Below are 23331 nucleotides of genomic sequence, written 5' to 3'. Positions count from 1 at the left end.
TTACGGAATTTCCGAAAAACCTTGTCCGTCCAACTGTCCGCTGAAACTGTCCGCTGAAAGCCCCACACACGAGCGGACTGTCCGCCCAAACACTGTTCAGCGGACAAAGTTGGACGAACAGTCCGCCCGTGTGTACGCGGCCTTACAGAGTTATTCCTGTTTAGGCCGTTGTTGGGGATTGTTGACAGATTCCGTTTAGACATTACGTCATCAGCCTTGACCCAGTGATACCAGTTGGATTGAGTGGAGCTCTATGGGTGATGGTGTCATCTAATGTCTGTGGGCCGTGGTGTCACCTGACATCTGTGAGTGTTGTGTGGTGGGATGACTGTGGGCGATATGGTCATCTGATGGCTGTGCGATGCTGTGTTGTCTGTGGGCCATGGTGTCGGCCAACGTCTGTTGGTGTTGTTGCTGCCTGATGTCTGTGGACCGTGGTGTGTTGTCTGTGGGTGAGCATGTCATCTGATGTGTGTGGGCCATGGTGTCGCCCGATGGCTGTAAGTGTTGCTTTGTGATGTGTGTGGGCTGTGATGTGATGGCTGTGGGCCACCGTGTCACCAGATATCTGTTGAAAACTTACTGCCTCACCAACCTAACCTATCCATACTTTGCACTCAGAATGGGTAAAATGTCTGTGGGCGAGCATGTCATCTGATGGCTGTGGGCCATGGTGTGATGTCTGTGGGCCATGGTGTGATGTCTGTGGGTGAGCATATCATCTGATGGCTCTGGGCCATGGTGTGATGTCTGTGGGCCATGGTGTGATGTCTGTGGGCCATGGTGTGATGTCTGTGGGCGAGCATGTCATCTGATGGCTGTGGGCCACGGTGTGATGTCTGTGGGCCATGGTGTGATGTCTGTGGGAGCGAGCATGTCATCTGATGGCTGTGGGCCATGGTGTGATGTCTGTGGGCGAGCATGTCATCTGATGGCTATGGGCCATGGTGTGATGTCTGTGGGCCATGGTGTGATGTCTGTGGGCAAGCATATCATCTGATGGCTGTGGGCCACGGTGTGATGTCTGTGGGCCATGGTGTGATGTCTGTGGGCGAGCATGTCATCTGATGGCTGTGGGCCACGGTGTGATGTCTGTGGGCGAGCATGTCATCTGATGGCTATGGGCCTTGGTGTGATGGCTGTGGGCCATGGTGTGATGTCTATGGGCCACGGTGTGATGTCTATGGGCCATGGTGTGATGTCTGTGGGCGAGCATGTCATCTGATGGCTGTGGGCCACGGTGTGATGTCTGTGGGCCACGGTGTGATGTCTGTGGGCCACGGTGTGATGGCTGTGGGCCATGGTGTGATGGCTGTGGGCCATGGTGTGATGGCTGTGGGCCATGGTGTGATGTCTATGGGCCATGGTGTGATGTCTATGGGCCATGGTATTGCCTGATGACTGTAAGTGTTTGTTTTGTGATGTGTGTGGGCCATGATGTGATGTGATGTGATGGCTGTGGGCCATGGTGTGATGTCTGGGCCATGGTGTGATGTCTGTGGGTGAGCATATCATCTGATGGCTGTGGGCCATGGTGTGATGTCTGAGGGCCATGGTGTGATGTCTGTGGGCCATGGTTATTGCCTGATGACTGTAAGTGTTTGTTTTGTGATGTGTGTGGGCCATCATGTCACCAGATATCTGTTGAAAACGTACTGCCTAACCGTCCTAACCTATCCATACTTTGCACTCAGAATGGGTAAAATGTCTGTGGGCGAGCATGTCATCTGATGGCTGTGGGCCATGGTGTGATGTCTGTGGGCCATGGTGTGATGTCTGTGGGCCATGGTGTGATGTCTGTGGGCCATGGTGTGATGTCTGAGGGCCATGGTGTGATGTCTGAGGGCCATGGTATTGCCTGATGACTGTAAGTGTTTGTTTTGTGATGTGTGTGGGCCATCGTGTCACCAGATATCTGTTGAAAACGTACTGCCTAACCGTCCTAACCTATCCATAGTTTGCACTCAGAATGGATAAAATGCAATATAATCTGACCTGTATTGGCATTCCTGTATAGTGGCAGAAGTTATAAGCCTTTGTTCTCTGACACCTATTCATTACTAATCCATTTTGCTTCATCTTCCATTAGATTCCTGGCAAGGTGAGCGGTTGGCAGCCTCTGACAGAAGCATATTCCAGATTGGTAATACGAAGAGCACCGAACCCATATCACCACCGAAGAGACAGCGGAGATACCCCAGAGTGAACCCCTTCAGATGGATAAAGAGACACAAGAAGAGTAAAAGTCGTTCTTCCCGAACATCAAGAAGGTCGGAGCAGAGAGAGAGCGGGAATATTAAAGAGTGTAACTACGAGGCCCCTCCAGTGTGGGGCGATGTCTGCCCAGATGAAGCTGGGGACAGCAGGGAGGGGCACTCCGAACTGTGCACCGAGGACTCCTCCGTCTCTGTGCAGACCAGCGAAAGGGAAATAGAGCAGAGCTTCCCTCAGACTGAAGATGGGAACGGAACAAGTAAAGACAGTCACAGTTCTCGGACAGTTCAAATAATGGGCACCAAATATAAACCAGATCTGAGGGTGACTCTGAGCATCTCAGGGGAGGAATCTGGTAGTGTAGCGGAGAGAGGCGGGGGGATAGCAGACCTGGAGCATTACACACTTCACGCAGCTGAGGCTGAGAGAGCCACAAGCTCATCAAATACGACCTTGTTGCCTGACCAGCACGACACTGACCAGAGGGATGAAGATGGACATACTCAGAGCTGTAAAGATGCTGCAAATTCTCTTCTGTCCTTATGGGAAAGCGCAGATCCTGGGAAGTCTCCTCGTCTGAATGAGGAGAGGCAACAAGAAAAGACTAGCGTGGATTCTGCATGTGAAGGAATGACTTTGCCACGGAGGAAAGTAAAACACGTCCAGTTCAGTGACACGGTTACCACGTTTATTATTGAGTCGGAAGAAGCAGAAATTGCAGAGAAGGAATTTTTTGATAGCATTAGGCTGCAGAGGAAAATCCGTCCTCGTGTTGTCATTGTGAGTAAGGACATTAAGAGAAGCATCACAGAAGAGCCAATCATGGTTACCAAAAGTCAGGACTCCAAGCCTAAAGCCACCCAGCCAGAGGCGAAGACCACCGCGGTGCGTGGCACTCTGGAAGGAGGGAGCCAAGACCTGAAAAGTCCACAGTCCGCAGTATGTAGGAGAGACGCTGCAGAGCCATCCCCGTCTACAGAGCCTCCGCTGCAACCAAAGGACAGAGATGAAAGGTCTATGGTTACCAGGAGTCAGGACTCCAAACCTAATGCCACCCAGCCTGAGCGGAAGACCACCAAGAAACGTGACACTCCTGAAAGGGGAAGCCAAGATCTGAAGAGCCCAAATTCCATTAAATGCAACAAGACGATGAAGACCATGGAGGAGGTTGAAGGATCTCTGCCAAGTGCAGTATGTAGGAGAGACACTGCAGAGCCATCCCTGTCTACAGAGCCTCCGCTGCAACCAAAGAACAGAGATGAAGGGTCCATGGTTACCAGAAGTCAGGACTCCAAGCCTAAAGCCACCCAGCCAAAGCAGAAGACCACCACGGAATGCGACAGACCAGAAGGAGGAAGCCAAGATCCAAATTCTGTCGAATGCAACAAGATAATGAAGACCACAGAGGAGGTTGAAGGATCTCAGCCAAGCGTAGTATCTAGGGCAGAGACTGCAGAGTCATCCCCGTCTACAGGGCCTCTACTGCAACCAAAGAATAGAGATGAAGAGTCCTTTGTTACCAAGAGTCGGGACTCCAAGCCTAGTGCCACGCAGCCAGAAATGGAAACGGCGGTGTGTAACATGCTGAGAGGAGGAAGCCAAGAGCTAAAAAGTCAAAATTCCATCAAATGCAACAAGATGATGAAGACAATGGAGGAGGTTGAAGGATCCCCATCAAGTGCAGTATGTGGGAGCGACACTACTGAGCCTTCCCCCTCCACAGAGCCACAGCTGCCACCAAACAAAAAGGACGTAGGGACACAGATAGATCTGATTCACAAAGAAGAGCTGCAGCAACCAGCAAGTGAGATTCAGCTCACCCCACAACACCCGGCTGAAAATGATCAGAACTTCATGAAATCTTATTCTTGCTCCAATTGTGGCAAAATTACGCACTGGACGAGGCTCAACGACCAGCAAAAAGCTGATGTAGAAAATTCCTCTCTTCATATGTGCAGAATGTGTAGCAGGCAGAGAGATAAATCAGCCTTTAGTCCAGACAAGGGTACACCAAATACAACTCCTACCAAATGTGCCTCCTCGAGTAAAAATGTGGTGACCGGAAGCCCTGCTAGAAAGAGGCCACATTGTTCGCTTCTGGACGATTCCCCCGACACTAGTTCACCTGCTAAGAAGAAGCAAAGGCAAGAGGTAAAGAGTGATGCAGAAACACCAAGGAGCTCAACCAATGCCAATGGTCAGCTGAAGAAGGGTGAAGAGGCATCACTGAGGACCCTAACCAGCCATAATGTCCACCCGAAGAAAGGTGAGGCATCACCAAGGACATCAACCAGTGATCATGTTCATCTGAAGAAGAGCGAGGAGGCATCACCGAGTACCCCAACCAGTCATAATCTTCAACTGAAGAAAGTTGAGGAGGTTTCACTAAGAACTTCAGCCAATCACAATGTTCAGCTGAAGAAAGGTGAGGGGGCATCACCAAGGACTTCAACCAGTCTTAGTGCTCAGCTGAAGAAGGGTGAGGGGGCATCACCAAGGACCTCAACCAGTCTTAGTGCTCAGCTGAAGAAGGGTGAGGGGGCATCACCAAGGACCTCAACCAGTCTTAGTGCTCAGCTGAAGAAGGGTGAGGGGGCATCACCAAGGACCTCAACCAGTCTTAGTGCTCAGCTGAAGAAGGGTGAGGGGGCATCACCAAGGACTTCAACCAGTCTTAGTGCTCAGCTGAAGAAGGGCGAGGGGGCATCACTGAGGACCTCAACCAGTCATAATGTTCAACTGAAGAAAGGTGAGGAAGCTTCACCTAAAACTTCAGTCAATCCTAATGCTCAGCTGAAGATAGGTGAGGCTTCACCGAGGACCTCAACCAGTGATAATGTTCAATTGAAGAAGGGTGAGGAGACATCACTGGGGACCTCAACCAGTCATAGTGTTCAGCTGAAGAAGGGTGAGAAGGCTTCACCAAAACCATCAACCAATCATAATGTTCAACTAAAGAAGGGTGAGAAGGCTTCACCGAAACCATCAACCAATCATAATGTTCAACTAAAGAAAGGTGAGGCATCACCAAGGACCTCAACCAGTCATTCTGGACACCTGAAGAAGGGCGAGGAGGCATCACTAAGGACCCCAATCAGTCATAATGCGCAGATGAAGAAAAGTGAGGAGGAGTCACAGAGGACCAAAACCAATCCTATTGTCCAGCTGAATAAGGGTGAGGAGGAGTCACTGAGGACCTCAACCAATCAGAATGCCCAGCTGAAGAATGGAAAGGAATCCTTGTCTAGGACCTCAGCCAATCATAATGTCCAGCTGAAGAAGAATGCGGACAACAATGAGAAGTGTTTAGCAGCACAGAACGATCCCACTGATAACAATTTGAACCTATGCAGCCATTGTAGACATTGTGAATCCCCGGAAGATGCTAAACTCCACCACAAAGTAAAAACTATTAAAAGCGCGACGAGAAGCTCTTCTACAAAAGTTCTTTCAAATCCGGATCCTAAAAATGATACACCAGAGAAAAGGAAATCCAATCAAATTCTGCAGAATAAGCAAAGTCCTGTTCAAGAGCAGAATCTCCCATCTAATAAAGGCACCACAACCCCCCAGGATCAGAAGAATGATGCTCAGACAAAGAAAGACGCGTGTATGAAGTGCGGAAAACTGTTTCTGAAGAGACAAAAGACCAAACCCCTGACAAATATCCAGCATAAGAAACCTGTCCGTGGTGGCTCCACCATCTCCACAGATAAAATTCTGAAACTGGCTACAAAATCTGATGCTGTCAGAAAAAAACAGGTGAAGAAGTCACTCGGCGAGCCTAAAGTAAAGAAGCCTCGAAATGCTGAGGGTACCAAAAGTCCCAAACCCCCCAGAGGGGCCAGAGATAAGGATCTTTGCACCAAATGTGGTAAAAGATTAGCCTTGCATGTGGCGCCCAGCCAGGACGGCCCAAGTGAGGGCGGAAATGATGAGAATGAATGTGTTGTTCTTCCTAGGAAGAAGCGGAAGCGCCGTCTTGCTGGCATGGAACCTTTCACATGCAGCGACTGCGGCAAAATCTTCACCCGGAACTTCACTCTCCTGCAGCACCGCCTAATACACACCGGGGAGCGCCCCTACGCCTGTAAAGTGTGCAGGAAGACCTTCAGGGACAGCAGCTATCTCATCGTTCACATGCGGTCCCACACCAAGGAGAAGCCATACACCTGCACTGAGTGCGGGAAGTGCTTCACGCAGAACTCTGCCCTCCACGTCCACAGCAGGACGCACACCGACGAGCGACCCTTCCAATGCCAGTGCGGGAAGAACTTCACTGACCGATCAACCTACCGCCACCACCAGAGGATTCACACCGGGGAGAAGCCCTATGCCTGCTCATACTGCGGCAAGAAATTCACACAGCAGCCACACATGAAGAGACACGAGACGATCCACACGGGAGAGCGACCCTTCGAATGTTTACAGTGCGGGAAAAGGTTTATCGAACGGACAAAGCTGCAGAAACATGAACGTGTCCATCAGAAAGGGAAGGACTGAGCGCCGGGGGAAGGGACCGAAAATGTTCCGCCGGGGACAGAAGATATCATAGAGAAGGGAGAGAACCTTCCATGGTAGAGGTCCCATCACGGATCTGTGAGGACTTCTTATGAGGAACACAATGATGGAGTATTAATGTAGAGAAGGACAAATCCCATGAACCAGCACATGGAACGTTCAACTGGTGCCTCACATTACCGACCATAATTACAGCCAACGAGCTCCCAGTTGCATTTGTGTGCAGACATATGTGAAACCCTTCCAAACCCACTACGTCCCCCCTCCATGAAGACTTCCAATCTCCCCCACAATGTCCCCCTCCATGAAGACTTCCAATCTCCCACGCAACGGCCCCCTCCATGAAGACTTCCAATCTCCCCCACAATGTCCCCCTCCATGAAGACTTCCAATCTCCCCCACAATGTCCCCCTCCATGAAGACTTCCAATCTCCCCCACAATGTCCCCCTCCATGAAGACTTCCAATCTCCCCCACAATGTCCCCCTCCATGAAGACTTCCAATCTCCCCCACAATGTCCCCCTCCATGAAGACTTCCAATCTCCCCCACAATGTCCCCCTCCATGAAGACTTCCAATCTCCCCCACAATGTCCCCCTCCATGAAGACTTCCAATCTCCCCCACAATGTCCCCCTCCATGAAGACTTCCAATCTCCCCCACAATGTCCCCCTCCATGAAGACTTCCAATCTCCCCCACAATGTCCCCCTCCATGAAGACTTCCAATCTCCCCCACAATGTCCCCCTCCATGAAGACTTCCAATCTCCCCCACAATGTCCCCCCTCCATGTAGACTTCCAATCTCCCCCACAATGTCCCCCCTCCATGTAGACTTCCAATCTCCCCCACAATGCCCCCCTCCATGAAGACTTCCAATCTCCCCCACAATGTCCCCCCTCCATGAAGTGTTCTCCATAGGATGAAGTCTTCATCTGCCCCAACCTCCCAGCATGGTGGTTCCCATGTCAGCATGTGCCGCAGTGTTGGTACTCCTATAGAAAAGCACTGTGTTTGTGGGTTGAGGCTTCCCCATATTTATGCAGCTGCGACCTCCTGCTTTTTTATTTTTTTTTATTATTATTATTATTATTATTGACTAGGCTGTCTAAGACAGCAACCCTCAAAAGTCTTGTAGAGCGAGCCAAGCAATGTACATTTTAAGAGTCTGAAATCAGCAAAGTCCCATATAAAGGAGGGCGGCTTCCAAGGCCAGAGCCGCATAGAGCCAAACATTTCATAGGCTTTGAACTCCCCCAGAGCTACGAAGGGCCCCACAGATGGAGATCCAGATCCCTCAAAAAGATTTTCTCTATTTTTATGTGGACTGATAATAAACTGTATGGAATAATTTATATTGTTTTATAATCTGTAATTTGGTGTACGGCCTCAGTGGGGGTTCTTCGTATACAGATAAAAGCACTTAAAAAAGAACCCTGGACACACGCTGACTTCTGTATTGGCCATAGGGATTGGTGGGAGTGGCTCTGCAACACTTGTAGCAGTTTCATAGGATATACATATATAGGAGTAGATGTATCTCTGTATATAGAATCAGGTTTCTCGTATTCTGCCCTGACTGCAGTCATCTGTTCAATCATTCTGATCTGATCCAGAGGAATCCCCCAATGAAGTGTCATTTCATCCAGTAGGGATCAAATTCCTTCCTGATCCCCCTAAAAGCCATTGGATGTTCCCCCGATCATCACTCTTCAGTATTATTACCTATAGATATTAATAGCCAATCATATTCTCAGCCTTTTTTTTTCCTGAGCGATCGACACCATTGGCTGGAGTTCCAGTTGGAGCTTTTACTGTGGAGGATACTTTCCATATGTGGATTGTTAAACCTCTTGTCCCAGGCCCCGTGTCCCCTGGACAGTCTGAAGATTCACAAATGTTTCTTGCACAGGAAATGCTTTGATAAGTATTAATATCTAGAAACCTGTCTGACACACATCCACTACATGACCCTGACACCCAACCCGATCCCCTACAACCGACTCTGCAGGAGACCCTACTCTGTGTCTGACACCCAACCCGATCCCCTACAACCAACTCTGCATGAGACCCTACTCTGTGTCTGACACCCACCACCAGATATGAGTCTGACCCCCAACCCGATCCCCTACAACCAACTCTGCATGAGACCCTACTTTGTGTCTGACCCCCAACCCGATCCCCTACAACCAACTCTGCATGAGACCCTACTCTGTGTCTGACACCCAACCCGATCCCCTACAACCAACTCTGCATGAGACCCTACTCTGTGTCTGACCCCCAACCCGATCCCCCTACAACCAACTCTGCATGAGACCCTACTCTGTGTCTGACAACCAACCACTACATGACCCTGACACCCAACCCGATCCCCTACAACCGACTCTGCACGAGACCCTACTCTGTGTCTGACACCCACCATCAGATCTGAATCTGACCCCCAACCCGATCCCCTACAACCGACTCTGCATGACACCCTACTCTGTGTCTGACACCCAACCCGATCCCCTACAACCAACTCTGCATGAGACCCTACTCTGTGTCTGACACCCAACCCGATCCCCTACAACCGACTCTGCATGACACCCTACTCTGTGTCTGACACCCAACCCGATCCCCTACAACCAACTCTGCATGACACCCTACTCTGTGTCTGACACCCAACCCGATCCCCTACAACCAACTCTGCAGGAGACCCTACTCTGTGTCTGACACCCAACCCAATCCCCTACAACCAACTCTGCATGACACCCTACTCTGTGTCTGACACCCAACCCGATCCCCTACAACCAACTCTGCATGACACCCTACTCTGTGTCTGACACCCAACCCGATCCCCTACAACCAACTCTGCATGAGACCCTACTCTGTGTCTGACACCCAACCCGATCCCCTACAACCAACTCTGCATGACACCCTACTCTGTGTCTGACACCCAACCCGATCCCCTACAACCAACTCTGCATGAGACCCTACTCTGTGTCTGACACCCAACCCGATCCCCTACAACCGACTCTGCATGAGACCCTACTCGGTGTCTGACCCCCAACCCAATCCCCTACAACCAACTCTGCATGAGACCCTACTCTGTGTCTGACACCCACCATCAGATCTGAATCTGACCCCCAACCCGATCGCCTACAACCAACCCTGCATGAGACCCTACTCTGTGTCTGACACCCAACACCAGATATGAGTCTGACCCCCAACCTGGGCCCCTACAACCAACTCAGTTTCTAAGACTGATCCTCAAATATGAGTCTGACTCCCAACCTGGACCCCTACAACCAACTCCGTGCATGACACCAGACTTTGTGCCTGACACCCAACTCTGTCCCCTACAATCAACTCTGCATGACATTCTACTTCATGTCTGACACAAACCCCCAAACATGAGCCTGACGCCCAGCCCTTTCCCCTACAACTAACTTGGTGCATGGCACCAGACTCTGTCTCTGACACAAACCCCCCAAGTATAAGTCTGACTCCCAACGCTTTCCCCCTACAACTAACTCTGTGTATGATCCTTTCCCCTACAAACCAACTCTGTGCCTGACACGGACCCCCAGATATGAGTCTGACACCCAACCTTGTCCCCTACAACCAACTCTGTATGAAACCCTACTCCATGTCTGACACCGAACCCATTCCTCTACATCCAACTCTGTGCATGATACCCAACTGTGTCCAACAACAGCCCCCAAATATGAGCCTCACTCCCAACTTTGTGTCTGGAATTAACCCCTATATATGAGTCTGACATCAGACACTGTCTACAATCGACCTCTAAAAATAAGTCTGACCCCTGTCTGCTTCCTGTGCCTGACAACTTGACCCTGCATGACAACCCCAACACTGGACAACACAACCCCAACACTGGACAACACCGGACCCCGTGTCTGACTTTGAATTGACTCCTAAATATCATTCACTTGTTCAACTAACCCTCAATCCTGAGGGACACCCAACTATTCATCTGAAATAGGACCCTAAGTATGAGATCGGCCCTTGCCCCCGACCCTGTGCCTGACAACCAACCTTGTTCCTGGGTTGGGTGGTTGTCAGTATTAATGAGACGACAGTGACCTCTATACAGACAGCAGATCATGGCGGCTGAATCTTCCCCATAGAGGGGTGAGAATAGCGATTGTTTCTGCCTCCTATGGGGGTAACATTTGTACCGCGCCATAGGAAATGTCCACAATTATTGGAGAAATTGGCGGGAACTTAATTCGATTTTTACTATCCTTGATTTACACAGTGCAGCCAGAATAATGTGTTAGTGATATTGATTGATTGATTATGTGAGATGTCACTCCGCAGAGCTGTCAGGGTATTTCTGTACAGACGGGGGGCACGTGGTGACTGGCACGGGGGTCCGGTCAGGAATAGTATTACACAAGTATTTAGTGAGCTGTTATGCCTGGTGGTGGCAGCTAGGTGCCGCCACATCCAATGAGGTGTGTGACCTCAGCACACAGCAGCGCCCCCAGCAGGCAGCATAGAGACGAGGGGGATATACAGCACATGGGGATCTGGAGGATCATTTAGACTAGAATTAGACACATCGAGAGCCGTTCCTCCCACATATCAGAAACGAACGCCTTGCTTTTTGTATCTCTATGTTGCCTGTGCTGTTATTTTACATGAATCATTTTTATTGTATCTAAAGAAAATGTAATAAAAAAAAAATTAAAAAAATCTCGCCTTCTCCATCTGATTGGTCTATCTGTTTCATATATGAATTGTCTGCTGTGCACCAACCACATACAGTACCCGGAAAAAGTATTCATACCCCTTGAAATTTCCCACATTTTGTTACTAAACCATAAATGTATTTTATTGGGATTTTATGTGATGGACCAACACAAAGTGTCACATAATTGTGAAGTGGAAGGAAAATGATACAAATAAATATGTGAAAAGTGTGGGGGAGGGGCATTTGTATGGCGCCCCCCGGAGTCAATACTTTGTAGAACCCCCTTTCTCTACAAGTCTTTTTGGGGGTGTCTCTACCAGCTTTGCACATCTAGAGAGGACATTTCTGCCCATTCTTCTTCTTTGTAAAATATCTCAAGCTCTGTCAGATTGGATGGAGAGCGTCTGTGATCAGCAATTTTCAAGTCTGGCCACAGATTCTCAATGGGATTTAGGTCTGGACTGTGACTGGGCCATTCTAACACATGAATATGCTTTGATGTAAACCATTCCATTGTAGCTCTGGCTGGATGTTTCGGGTCGTTGTTCTGCTGGAAGGGGAACCTCCGCCCCGGTCTCAAGTCTTCTGCCGACTCTAAGAGGTTTTCTTCTAAGATTGTCCTGTATTTGTCTCCATCCATCTTCCCATCACCTCTGACCAGCTTCCCTGTCCCTGCTGAAGAAAACCATCCCCACCACATGATGCTGCCACCACCATGTCTCACGGTGGGGATGGTGTGTTCGGGGGATGGGCGGTGTTAGTTTCCCCCACACATAGCGTTTTGCTTTTAGGCCATAAAGTAGAATTTTGGTCTCCTCTGACCAGATCACCTTCTTCCACATGTTTGCTGCCCCCTCCCCCACATGGCTTCTCACAAACTACAAACAGGACTTCTTATGACTTTCTTTCTCCAATGTCTTTCTTCTTGTCACTCTTCCATAAAGGGCAGATTTGTGGAGAGACGACTAATAGTTGTCCTGTGGACAGATTCTCCCCCCTGAGCTGTGGATCTCTGCAGCCCCTCCAGAGTTACCATGGACCTCTTGGCTCTTCTCTGATGAATGCTCTCCTTGCCCGGCACGGTCAGTTTAGGTGGACGGCCGTGTCTTGGTAGGTTTGCGGTTGTGCCATACTCTTTCCATTTTCCGATGATGGATTGAACAGAGCTCCATGAGATGGTCAAAGCTTGGGAGATTTTATTATAACCGAACCCTGCTTTATACTTCTCCACAACTTTATCCCTGACCTGCCTGGTGTGTTCCTTGGCCTTCATGATGCTGTTTGTTCACTAAGGTTCTCCAACAAACCTCTCAGGGGCTTCACAGAACAGCTGTATTTACCCTAGGTTCACACTGATGTGGGTTTGAAATCCTGCAGTTCAACTTTGGGGGCGATTTGACAGAGATATGTGCGGGTTCATGCACAGATGTCTATTCAAATCAACCCAGAAGTCGCCAAAAGTAGTACATGAGCTACTTTTGGGATTCAGTGCGGCGGCGTCGCACCGATTCGGATGGTGCCATTGTTGCTGATTTGACATGCCAAATTGGCCCAATGTGAACGTGGGCTTATACTGAGATTACATAGCACACAGGTGGACTCTATTTACTAATTAGGTGATTTCTGAAGGCAATTGGTTCCTCTAGATTTTAGTTAGGGGTATCAGAGTAAAGGCGCCATACAAATGCCCCTCCCCCCCATACTTGTCACATATTTATTTGTATCATTTATCATTTTCCTTCCACTTCACAATTATGTGACACTTTGTGTTCGTCCATCACATAAAATCCCAATAAAATACAAATTTTTATATTCATAGTTACATAGTTAGTCAGGTTGAAAAAAGACACAAGTCCATCAAGTTCAACCACAAAAAAAAAAAAATAATAATATCATACAATCCCATGTACACAATTCTATGCCCACAGTTGATCCAGAGGAAGGCAAAAAACACCCCAGCAGAGCCATGATCCAATTTGCTAAAGCAGGGGAAAAAATTCCTTCCTGATCCCCCGATTTTCCCCGGAATCTCCGACCGTGTGTACAAGGGCTGTGAAGAAACCTTTCCGTATTTGGAGATGAAATCTCTTTTCCTCTAGACGTAAAGAGTGCCCCCTTGTCTTCTTTGTTGACTGTAAAGTGCTTGATTGTTAGCGTTGGTAAACACGGTTGTGCTGTGACCTGTGGTCCCTTCTGGCCCTTCTAGGTGGCGGTGATTCAGGTGAGCTTGTACCGTTGTGCTGTCTTCTGGTGGACATTGAAGACCTGTCGTCTGATGGAGATCTGCGACGACGGTGTCGGGTCTCCTGTGCCTCCATAGGCTCTTCATGTTGTTCTTTTTTAGTCGCAGATTGTCGGAATTCAGCGTACCAATTTGGGACTTCTGCTAGAGGAATGCCCATGGTGTTGCAGAAGGATGGTAGGTCCTCGGGCACTCTCAGCAGAGCCATGCGACCTTGAAATGTAGCTGAGAGCCCAAAGGGGAATTTCCACCTGTACGGAATATTTTTGGCACGCAGTGTGTCTAATAGGGGTTTTAGGTCTCTTGGGTTCTTCAGAGTAATGCCAGAAAGGTCTTGGTATATATGAATCTCTGCTCCCTCAAACATAATGTGAATCCTGTTTCTCGCCATGTGAAGAATGTCTTCTTTAAGTTTATATTCAACCAAACAGCACAGCACATCCCTGGGGGGGGGGGGATCATTCTCTCTGCCTTTAGGTCTGAGGGCCCTGTGAATTCTTTCCATTGCTATGTTTGTGTGAACTGTTCTGTCTAGCAGGTCATTGAATATAGTAGTAATGGCAGACAGTAAATGATCAGAATCCACAGCCTCTGGTAAACCTCTGACACGCAGATTATGTCCTCTCCCTCTATTATCCAGATCTTCTGTGTGTCTTTGTATGTCTCTAAGCTGTAGTGTGTGAGCATCTATTTTATGGGACATTCTGCGCAGAATTGTATGATGCTGGGCAGCTGTGTTTTCTACCACAAGAACCCTGTCAGCAATGGCACAGATGTCTAGACGCAGGTCTGCAATGGCAGCTGACAGAGTATCCTTTATATCTGCTGCTACTGTTCTGAGGTGTAAAAGACTTGGGTGTGTAGCAGCTAGGGCAGAAGCAGAGGCCACTGAAATATCTGAGTCAGCGGGGTGATAATCTGGCTGCATTCCAGGTATTCTCTGCTGAGGTAACTGGGAGTTCTGTGAGGAAATTTGGCGGGAAGCTGCCATGTTGGAGCCCTGTGTCCAGAAAAGGTCAGGAAAATTGCTGTTTGTGCCGCTTTGATTACTTCTTGGTGAGCGGGAACGAGAGGTGGAGGATGTCCGCGATGCTGTCCCCATGTCAGCTGGACCGGGTAAGCAAAGAAAAGTCTCTCAGCAGCAAAGTGGCACAGCGGGAGCTAACCTGTTATGCGTCCATCTTCCTGTGGGGTCCGGCCACGCCCCTTCCCGCTGACTGTAAAGTGAATAACTCGACACCAAGTTTGCTATATGGACCCCTTATATATTTGTACATGTTGATCATATCCCCCCTTACCAAGAGAGAATAAATTCAGTTCCTCTAATCTTTCCTCATAGCTGAGTTCCTCCATCCCTCTTATCAGTTTGGTTGCCCTTCTCTGCACTTTCTCCAGTTCCCTGATATCCTTACTGAGAACTGGAGCCCAAAACTGAACGGCATATTCCAGATGAGGTCTTACTAATGATTTGTACAGATGATATCTCTCTCTCTGGAGTCCATACCTCTCCTAATACAAGAAAGGACTTTCCTCGCATTCGTATTCAAACAATACAAAACACACAAACATCCCATGTACATATTTTACAAGCAACATATATTCCAAAATCTGCCAAACGAACCCCCCCCCCCCCCAAATAATATCCTAATTAATATATCCAGCTACTCCCAATCTATATTTTAATCCCAAATTGACGGCCACCCTTTCCATACTTTCTCACATTTTTCTGGGCAACCTTTATATAGAAATATATAATCCAATTTGATTATAGTTTCCTTTACTTGTGTTTTCCATTCCGCTAGAGTTGGGGGGGATGTGACGACATCCATTTTCGTTCTACAAGCTTCCGAGCCTGGAACAGACTCCTCACTATTGATGTCAGGGTATTTACAGGGGCCCCCCCTGGAAGGCATATTCCTGGTTCCAGAGGTAGCTCTATCCCATAGATACCATTGACAGTAGATACAACTCCCTGCCAATATCGGTGGAGTTTGGGGCACCTCCATAACATATGTATTACGTTAGCCGGGCCCCCCATGGATGGGGACATGAAAGGGTTTCTCTACGCTTCCATTTAAATAACTCCTCTGGTGTATGATAGGTCCTTTGCCAGATGAAGAGTTGGGTCAATATTTGTGTAGAAGATAAGGAGACCCTTGGCCACTGCACAAGGTGCCGCCTTCCCATTGGTCATCCGATACCGACCCCAAATCTCCTTCCCATTGGTCGTCCGATACCGACCCCAAATCTCCTTCCCATTGGTCGTCCGATACCGACCCCAAATCTCCTTCCCATTGGTCGTCCGATACCGACCCCAAATCTCCTTCCCATTGGGCTCTTGCTGGTATATCCACCTTTTCTTGAAAAGTACTCCGTATAGTTGTGATATTAACCCTTTTTTTTGCCTGCTGCTTAGACAGCAATGTGATTATTATAGATGTATTCAGTATAATTTCATGAGAGTGAGTCTGCGCCTGCATAGCATGGCTACGCTGAAGAAATTGAAAGAATCTTTGGGTTGGAATCCCATATTCCTTAATTGGGTAAAAGTTTTTAGCACATCGTTATGAAATTGTTGGCCTATAAACCTGACCCCTTTAGTCTTCCATAAATCAAATCCTTCCACTTCATTTAATTCTCCATAATTAGACCAGCAGTATCCAACGTTTGGTAACTGCTGAGCGCCATATACCTCGTGGATTCCCCGGTATTCATATACAGATGGCTCTCAGGATCTATCAGGATAATCAAGGTACTACGTGAGCCTGCTGGAATGGCCACTAACATCAGCATCCTAGTCACCCCCCCCATCAGGATAATCAAGGTACTACATGAGCCTCCTGGAATGGCCACTAACATCAGCATCCTAGTCACCCCCCCCATCAGGATAATCAAGGTACTACATGAGCCTGCTGGAACGGCCACTAACATCAGCATCCTAGTCACTCCCCCCTCCCCCAGAGCCTACATTTAAGTTTTTGGTTGTAACAGGAAAAAAATGTGGAAAATTTCAAGGGGTGTGAATACTTTCTCAAGGCACTGTACATCAGGGAGACCTCCCATCACAGAGCCCCCCGCCGCCGATGAAGGGTAGTACATGCAGTCTTATCTCAGCTTTAATGGACAACTGAAAAGGTTTCCCAATGTGCCTTCAGAATTTATGGTATTAAAATCCTGTCTGATCATTATCTGACAGCCAATCGCATCCCGTACACGCATCTCCAGGCCTGGCATCGAGCCCCATATATGAATCTGATCCTTGTCCAATACATGTGCCTGACAACACGATCCCACCTCTGACAACCCCACTCTGCATGACACTCAGATATAAGTCTGCCACCCAACCCTGTCCCGTACAACTATCTGTCCCTGGCTTCGAAGCCCCCAATATGAATCTGACCCCGTCTGATTATTCAACTCTCCCTGACAAAACAACCCCAAACTCTTTGTCTGGAACCACCCTCCAAATATGAGTCTGACAACCCAACCCTGTCCTGTACAACTATCTCTGTCCCTGGCTTCGAAGCCCCCAATATGAATATGACCCCTGTCCGATACCGGTGCCTAATAACCCAACACTGCCTGACAACACAATCCCAACTCTGTGTCTGGAACCCCCATCTCTCACAATCTGACCCCAACCCTGCATGACCCCCAAAATTAGGTCTAACACCAGACACCATCCCGTACAACTATCTCTGCCTGGCATAGAGCCCCAAATATGAATCTGACCCCTGTCTTATACCTATGCCTGATTAATCAAACCCTGCCTGACAACACAACACAACCCCAACTCTGTGTCTGGAACCAACCCCCACCTATAAGTCTGACACCCAACCCCATGTCCGACAACCAGACCCCAACCTTGCATGACCCCCAAATATCAGTCTGACCCTTGTCCAATACATGTGCCTGATAACACAATCCCAACTTTGTCTCTGGGACTAACCCCAAAATATGAGTCTGACACCCAACCCCATGTCTGACAACCTGACCCGCAAACATGAGTCTGACACCCAACCCCATGTCTGACAACCTGACCCGCAAACATGAGTCTGACACCCAACCCCATGTCTGACAACCTGACCCGCAAACATGAGTCTGACACCCAACCCCATGTCTGACAACCTGACCCGCAAACATGAGTCTGACACCCAACCCCATGTCTGACAACCTGACCAGCAAACATGAGTCTGGCACCCAACCCCATGTCTGACAACCTGACCCGCAAACATGAGTCTGGCACCCAACCCCATGTCTGACAACCTGACCCGCAAACATGAGTCTGACACCCAACCCCATGTCTGACAACCTGACCCGCAAACATGAGTCTGGCACCCAACCCCATGTCTGACAACCTGACCCGCAAACATGAGTCTGGCACCCAACCCCATCCTGTACAACTATCTCTGTGCCTGGCATTGAGCCTCAAATATGTATCTAAGGCAATAACCCCAACATACGTGTTCCTGAAAATGCCTGAAAAGTGAACAGGTGCTGTAGCGACCACGGCCTGGAGATCGGAAGGCCATCAAGGCAAGGAATATGTCACCAGCACACCATGGACCTCCATGAAAGAGTCCAACTCTTTATTGATTTCTGCTGTGATGTGATCAGATAGTTTTGGAGCCATGTGCCACGTGCCTGACAAAGGGGTCCTGCGTGGCTCCGAAACATCGCTATCTTCTGCTGTGATCTGATTAGTCAATAAAGTGCTGGACCCCTTTAATGGAGTTCCTTGGTTTTCCTGACGACATATCTCTTGCCAAATATGAATCTGGCCCTTGTCCAATACCTGATAACCCAACACTGCCTAAAAGCAGAACCCTTAGCCCTTGTACACACGGTTGGACATTTCGACAACCAAATCCGTCGGATTTTGTCCGAAAATGTTGCATACACACGGGTCGGACAAAGTTGTCGAAAAATCCGATCTTTCAGAATGTGATGACGTAATTTCGTTACGATGGGACTACGTTCAGGCTAGTAGCCAATAGCTTTGATGTAGGAATTTGAACTGAGCATGCGTGGCACTTTGTCCGATCGGAATTCTCTACACATGAACGGAGTATGTCCGACCGGCCCAGTTTGTCGGAAAATATTTCCAGCAAGTTTGAAAATTTGGTCCGACGGATATTTCGACGGAAACAGTCCGATGCAGACCACACGCAGTCGGATTATCCGACAACACGGTCCGATAGGACACATTCCAACGGATTCTCCGACTGTGTGTACAGGGGCTTAGACCCCTTTCCCACTGCCACGTCAGCGATAAAGCGCCGCTAGTTTTAGCAGCGATTTACCGTCGTTTTAGCAGTGCTTTCCAGCCACTAGTGGAGCGCTTTTAACCCTCGCTAGTGGCCGAAGAAAGGGTAAAATGTGCCCGAAAAGCACCGCTGCCAAATTGCTTTGCAGGCGCTTTGGCAGCGGTGCACATTCATTTCAATGGGCAGGGGCGATGTATACACCATTCCTAAACCGCTCCAAAGATGCTGCTTGCAGGACTTTTTCTAACATCCTGCAAGCGCACCGCCCCAGTGGGAAAGTCTTGGGGCTCTCATACTGGGGCTGCAGGGGAGGCATTTTTCAGGAGCTATTTTTTTTTAGCCCTTTAGAACTTGAAAAACGCCTCAGTGTGAAAGGGGTCTAACTCTGTGTCCGGAACCAACCCCCAAATATGAGTCTGGCACCGAACCTATCTCTGACAACCCGAACCCTGCATGACACCCATCTCTGTGACTGGAATGGACCCCCAAATATGAGTCTAACACCCGTCCATTGCCCTGAGCTGGACGCCCAACCCCGTGCCTGACACCTGACCTCGTCCCTGTGCGATACCAAACTTTGCTACACCCAACTGCCTCATATGAGCCTGATACCCTACTCTGAGTCTGGAACTGACCCCTATGAGTGCCACATCTAACCCTGTATCTGGTAAAGACCCCCAAATAATGAGTCTGACAATCAAACACTGCCTAATATGACCCCAGTCCTGCATTACACCCAACATTGTGTCTGAAACCTGGATTTGTGGTTTTACATGTAAAATCATTTTCTTAGAGTTCATTGTGGGGCACAGAGCATTTTCCCCAGTAATTACAATAGGGATATGCTGCCACCTCCAGGTGATTGGACACTGGCAGGAATAAAAATATGGTTCCCTCCCAGGTAAGTCGTCTGTTTGTTGCCTGCTGATATGTACTGTAAATCGTGACATTGCTGGAATCAGGGGTCCCAGTCAGCTGAGGGGAACTGTGCCAGGAAACACTACTGCCCCACCACCCCCAAGAGGAAGTGGGTCTTTGTGTGGCCTCCTCTGTAGTGCTTGCTGCGACTTGTAGTACCTTCAAGCGCAATATTGCCCTCGCACACATACAAGTAGCTGGCAGTAGTGTTGGGTGCTGTAATGACCACAGACTGCAAACTGTAGATGATCAAGGTGAAGAAATGTCATCCGCACACCGAGGATTCCATGAAAGGGTCCGAAGCTTTATTATCGTGGTCACATGATAAACATGCAGCGATGTTTCAGAGCCACGCAGGGCCCCTTCCTCAGGCAAGTGATGATTGTGACTAGCCTGATAAAAGGGCCCTGCGTGGATCTGAAACGTTGTATGTTTATTATGTGACCACGATAATAAAACTTTGGACCCTTTCATGGAATCCTCGGTGTGCGGATGACATTTCTTCACCTTGTACCTTCAGACACTAGCAAAAAACGGAGGCCTTGCCTAACGGGGGGGAGGGGGGGAGTTATGTCTTGGAGGAAACTTCCTGTCCTGTTTTATTATTGCCAGTGCCCGATCACCTGAAGGTGGCAACATAACCCAATTGTAATGACTGATGAAGATGCTCTCGTGTCCCGTGATATATGGTAAAGAAATTAGTCTGACCCCCATCTCTGATAAACCAACCCCAATCCTGTGTCTGGTACCAAGTTCTCCATGTCACCTGACTTTGTGTCTGCAACCGACCCCCCAAACAAGCATCTGACACCCATCTTCAACCCTGACAGCCAAACACTGTGCCTGATACCTGTCTTCAACCCTCACAACCCATTACAACCCTGACAGCCAAACACTGTGCCTGATACCTGTCTTCAACCCTCACAACCCATTACAACCCTGACACCCAATCCTGGCAACCCTGACACCCAAACCTGGCAACCCTGACACCCAATCCTGGGTCTGGGACTCAACTCTCCATATCACCTGACCTTGTGTCTGGAACCGACCCCCAAACAACATATAGTATAGTAGGCGAGGTTTAAAAAAGACACAAGTCCAACCTATGTGTGTGATTATATGTCAGTATTACATTGTATATTTCTGTATGTTGCGGTCATTCAGGTGATTATCTAATATTTTCTTGAAACGATCGATGCCCCCCGCTGAGACCACCGCCTGTGGAAGGGAATTCCACATCCTTGCCGCTCTTACAGTAAAGAACCCTCTACATAGTTTAAGGTTGAACCTCTTTTCTTCTAATTTTAATGAGTGGCCACGAGTCTTGTTATACCCCCTTCCGCAAAAAAGTTTTCTCCCTATTGTGGGGTCACCAGTCCGGTATTTATATATTGTGGGGTCACCAGTCCGGTATTTATATATTGTGGGGTCACCAGTCCGGGATTTATATATTGTCGGGTCACCAGTCCGGTATTTATATATTGTCGGGTCACCAGTCTGGTATTTATATATTGTCGGGTCACCAGTCCGGTATTTATATATTGTGGGGTCACCAGTCTTGTATTTATATATTGTGGGGTCACCAGTCTGGTATTTATATATTGTGGGGTCACCAGTCCGGTATTTATATAATGAAATCATATCCCCTCTCAGGCGTCTCTTCTCCGGAGAGTTCGGAGCTCACAACCTTTCCTCATAACTAATATCCTCCAGACCCTTTATTAGCTTTGTTGCCCTTCTTTGTAGTCGCTCCATTTCCAGTACATCCTTCCTGAGGACTGGTGCCCAGAACTGGACAGTATACTCCAGGTGCGGCCGGACCAGAGTCTTGTAGAGGGGAGAATTATCCTTTTATGTCCGGATTTCATGCCCTTTTAAATGCCAATATTCTGTTTGTTTTGTTAGCAGCTTGGCATTGCTGAGCACATCATCTTCTAGGACCCCCAGGTCCTCCTCCATCCTCCATCCCCCCAGAGGTTCCCCTCCCCCCAGTCTATAGATTGCATTCGCATTTTTGCCAGCCAAATACATTATTTTACATTTTTCTACATTGAACCTCATTTGCCATGTAGTTGCCCCTCCCCCCATTCATTTGTTCAGATCTTATTGGAAGGTTTCCACATCCTGCAGAGAAGTTATTGCCCTGCTTAGCTTAGTATTGTCAGCAAATACAGAGATTGGACTGTTTCCCCCATCCCCCTCCTCCAGGTCATTTATGAACAAATTAAATAGGATTGGTCCCAGCACAGAACCCTGGGAGACCCCACTACCCTCCCCCGACCATTCCGAGTACTCCTCATTTATCACCACCCTCTGAACTCACCCTTGTAGACAGTTTTCAATCCATGTACTTACCCCTATGGTCCATGCCAAATGACCTTACTTTGTACAGTAAACGTTTATGGGGAACTGTGTCAAATGCTTTTGCAAAATCCAGATACACCACGTCTACGGGCCTTCCTTTATCTAGATACACCCCGTCTACGGACCTTCCTTTATCTAGATACACCACGTCTACGGGCCTTCCTTTATCTAGATACACCACGTCTACAGACCTTCCTTTATCCAGATACACCACGTCTACGGGCCTTCCTATATCTAGATACACCACGTCTACGGGCCTTCCTTTATCCAGATACACCATGTCTACGGGCCTTCCTTTATCTAGATACACCACGTCTACGGGCCTTCCTTTATCTAGATACACCACGTCTACGGGCCTTCCTTTATCTAGATACGCCACGTCTACGGGCCTTCCTTTATCTAGATACACCACGTCTACGGGCCTTCCTTTATCTAGATACGCCACGTCTACGGGCCTTCCTTTATCTAGATACGCCACGTCTACGGACCTTTCCTTTATCTAGTTACGCCACGTCTACGGGCCTTCCTTTATCTAGATACACCACGTCTACGGGCCTTCCTTTATCTAGATACGCCACGTCTACGGGCCTTCCTTTATCTAGATACACCACGTCTACGGGCCTTCCTTTATCTAGATACACCACGTCTACGGACCTTCCTTTATCTAGATACACCACGTCTACGGACCTTCCTTTATCTAGATACACCACGTCTACGGGCCTTCCTTTATCTAGATACACCACGTCTACGGGCCTTCCTTTATCTAGATACACCACGTCTACGGACCTTCCTTTATCTAGATACACCACGTCTACGGGCCTTCCTTTATCTAGATACACCACGTCTACGGGCCTTCCTTTATCCAGATACACCACGTCTACGGGCCTTCCTTTATCTAGATACACCACGTCTACGGACCTTCCTTTATCTAGATACACCACGCCCTACGGGCCTTCCTTTATCTAGATACACCACGTCTACGGACCTTCCTTTATCCAGATACACCACGTCTACGGGTCTTCCTTTATCTAGGTATACCACGTCTACGGACCTTCCTTTATCCAGATACACCACGTCTACGGACCTTCCTTTATCTAGATACACCACGTC

The 23331-nt window shown here is 48.5% G+C and overlaps 1 protein-coding gene across 1 annotated transcript in view; it reads left to right on the top strand.

Moving 5' to 3' along the window:
* LOC143998146 (uncharacterized) overlaps nucleotides 1-11446 on the top strand; it is a 65561-nt gene extending 54115 nt beyond the window's left edge. Inside the window, exon 6 of the mRNA XM_077493886.1 lies at nucleotides 2090-11446. Coding sequence (XP_077350012.1) covers nucleotides 2090-6717 — 4628 coding nt within the window. The 3' untranslated portion in view covers nucleotides 6718-11446. The remainder of the gene's footprint in view (nucleotides 1-2089) is intronic.
* Nucleotides 11447-23331: the final 11885 nt, after the last annotated feature.

The sequence above is a fragment of the Lithobates pipiens genome, unplaced genomic scaffold (assembly GCF_037356315.1).
Source record: "Lithobates pipiens isolate NorthernLeopardFrog02 unplaced genomic scaffold, aLitPip1_a1.2 Scaffold_19, whole genome shotgun sequence".
Classification (NCBI taxonomy): Eukaryota; Metazoa; Chordata; class Amphibia; order Anura; family Ranidae; genus Lithobates; species Lithobates pipiens.
This window is presented reverse-complemented; position numbering and strand designations above follow the sequence as displayed.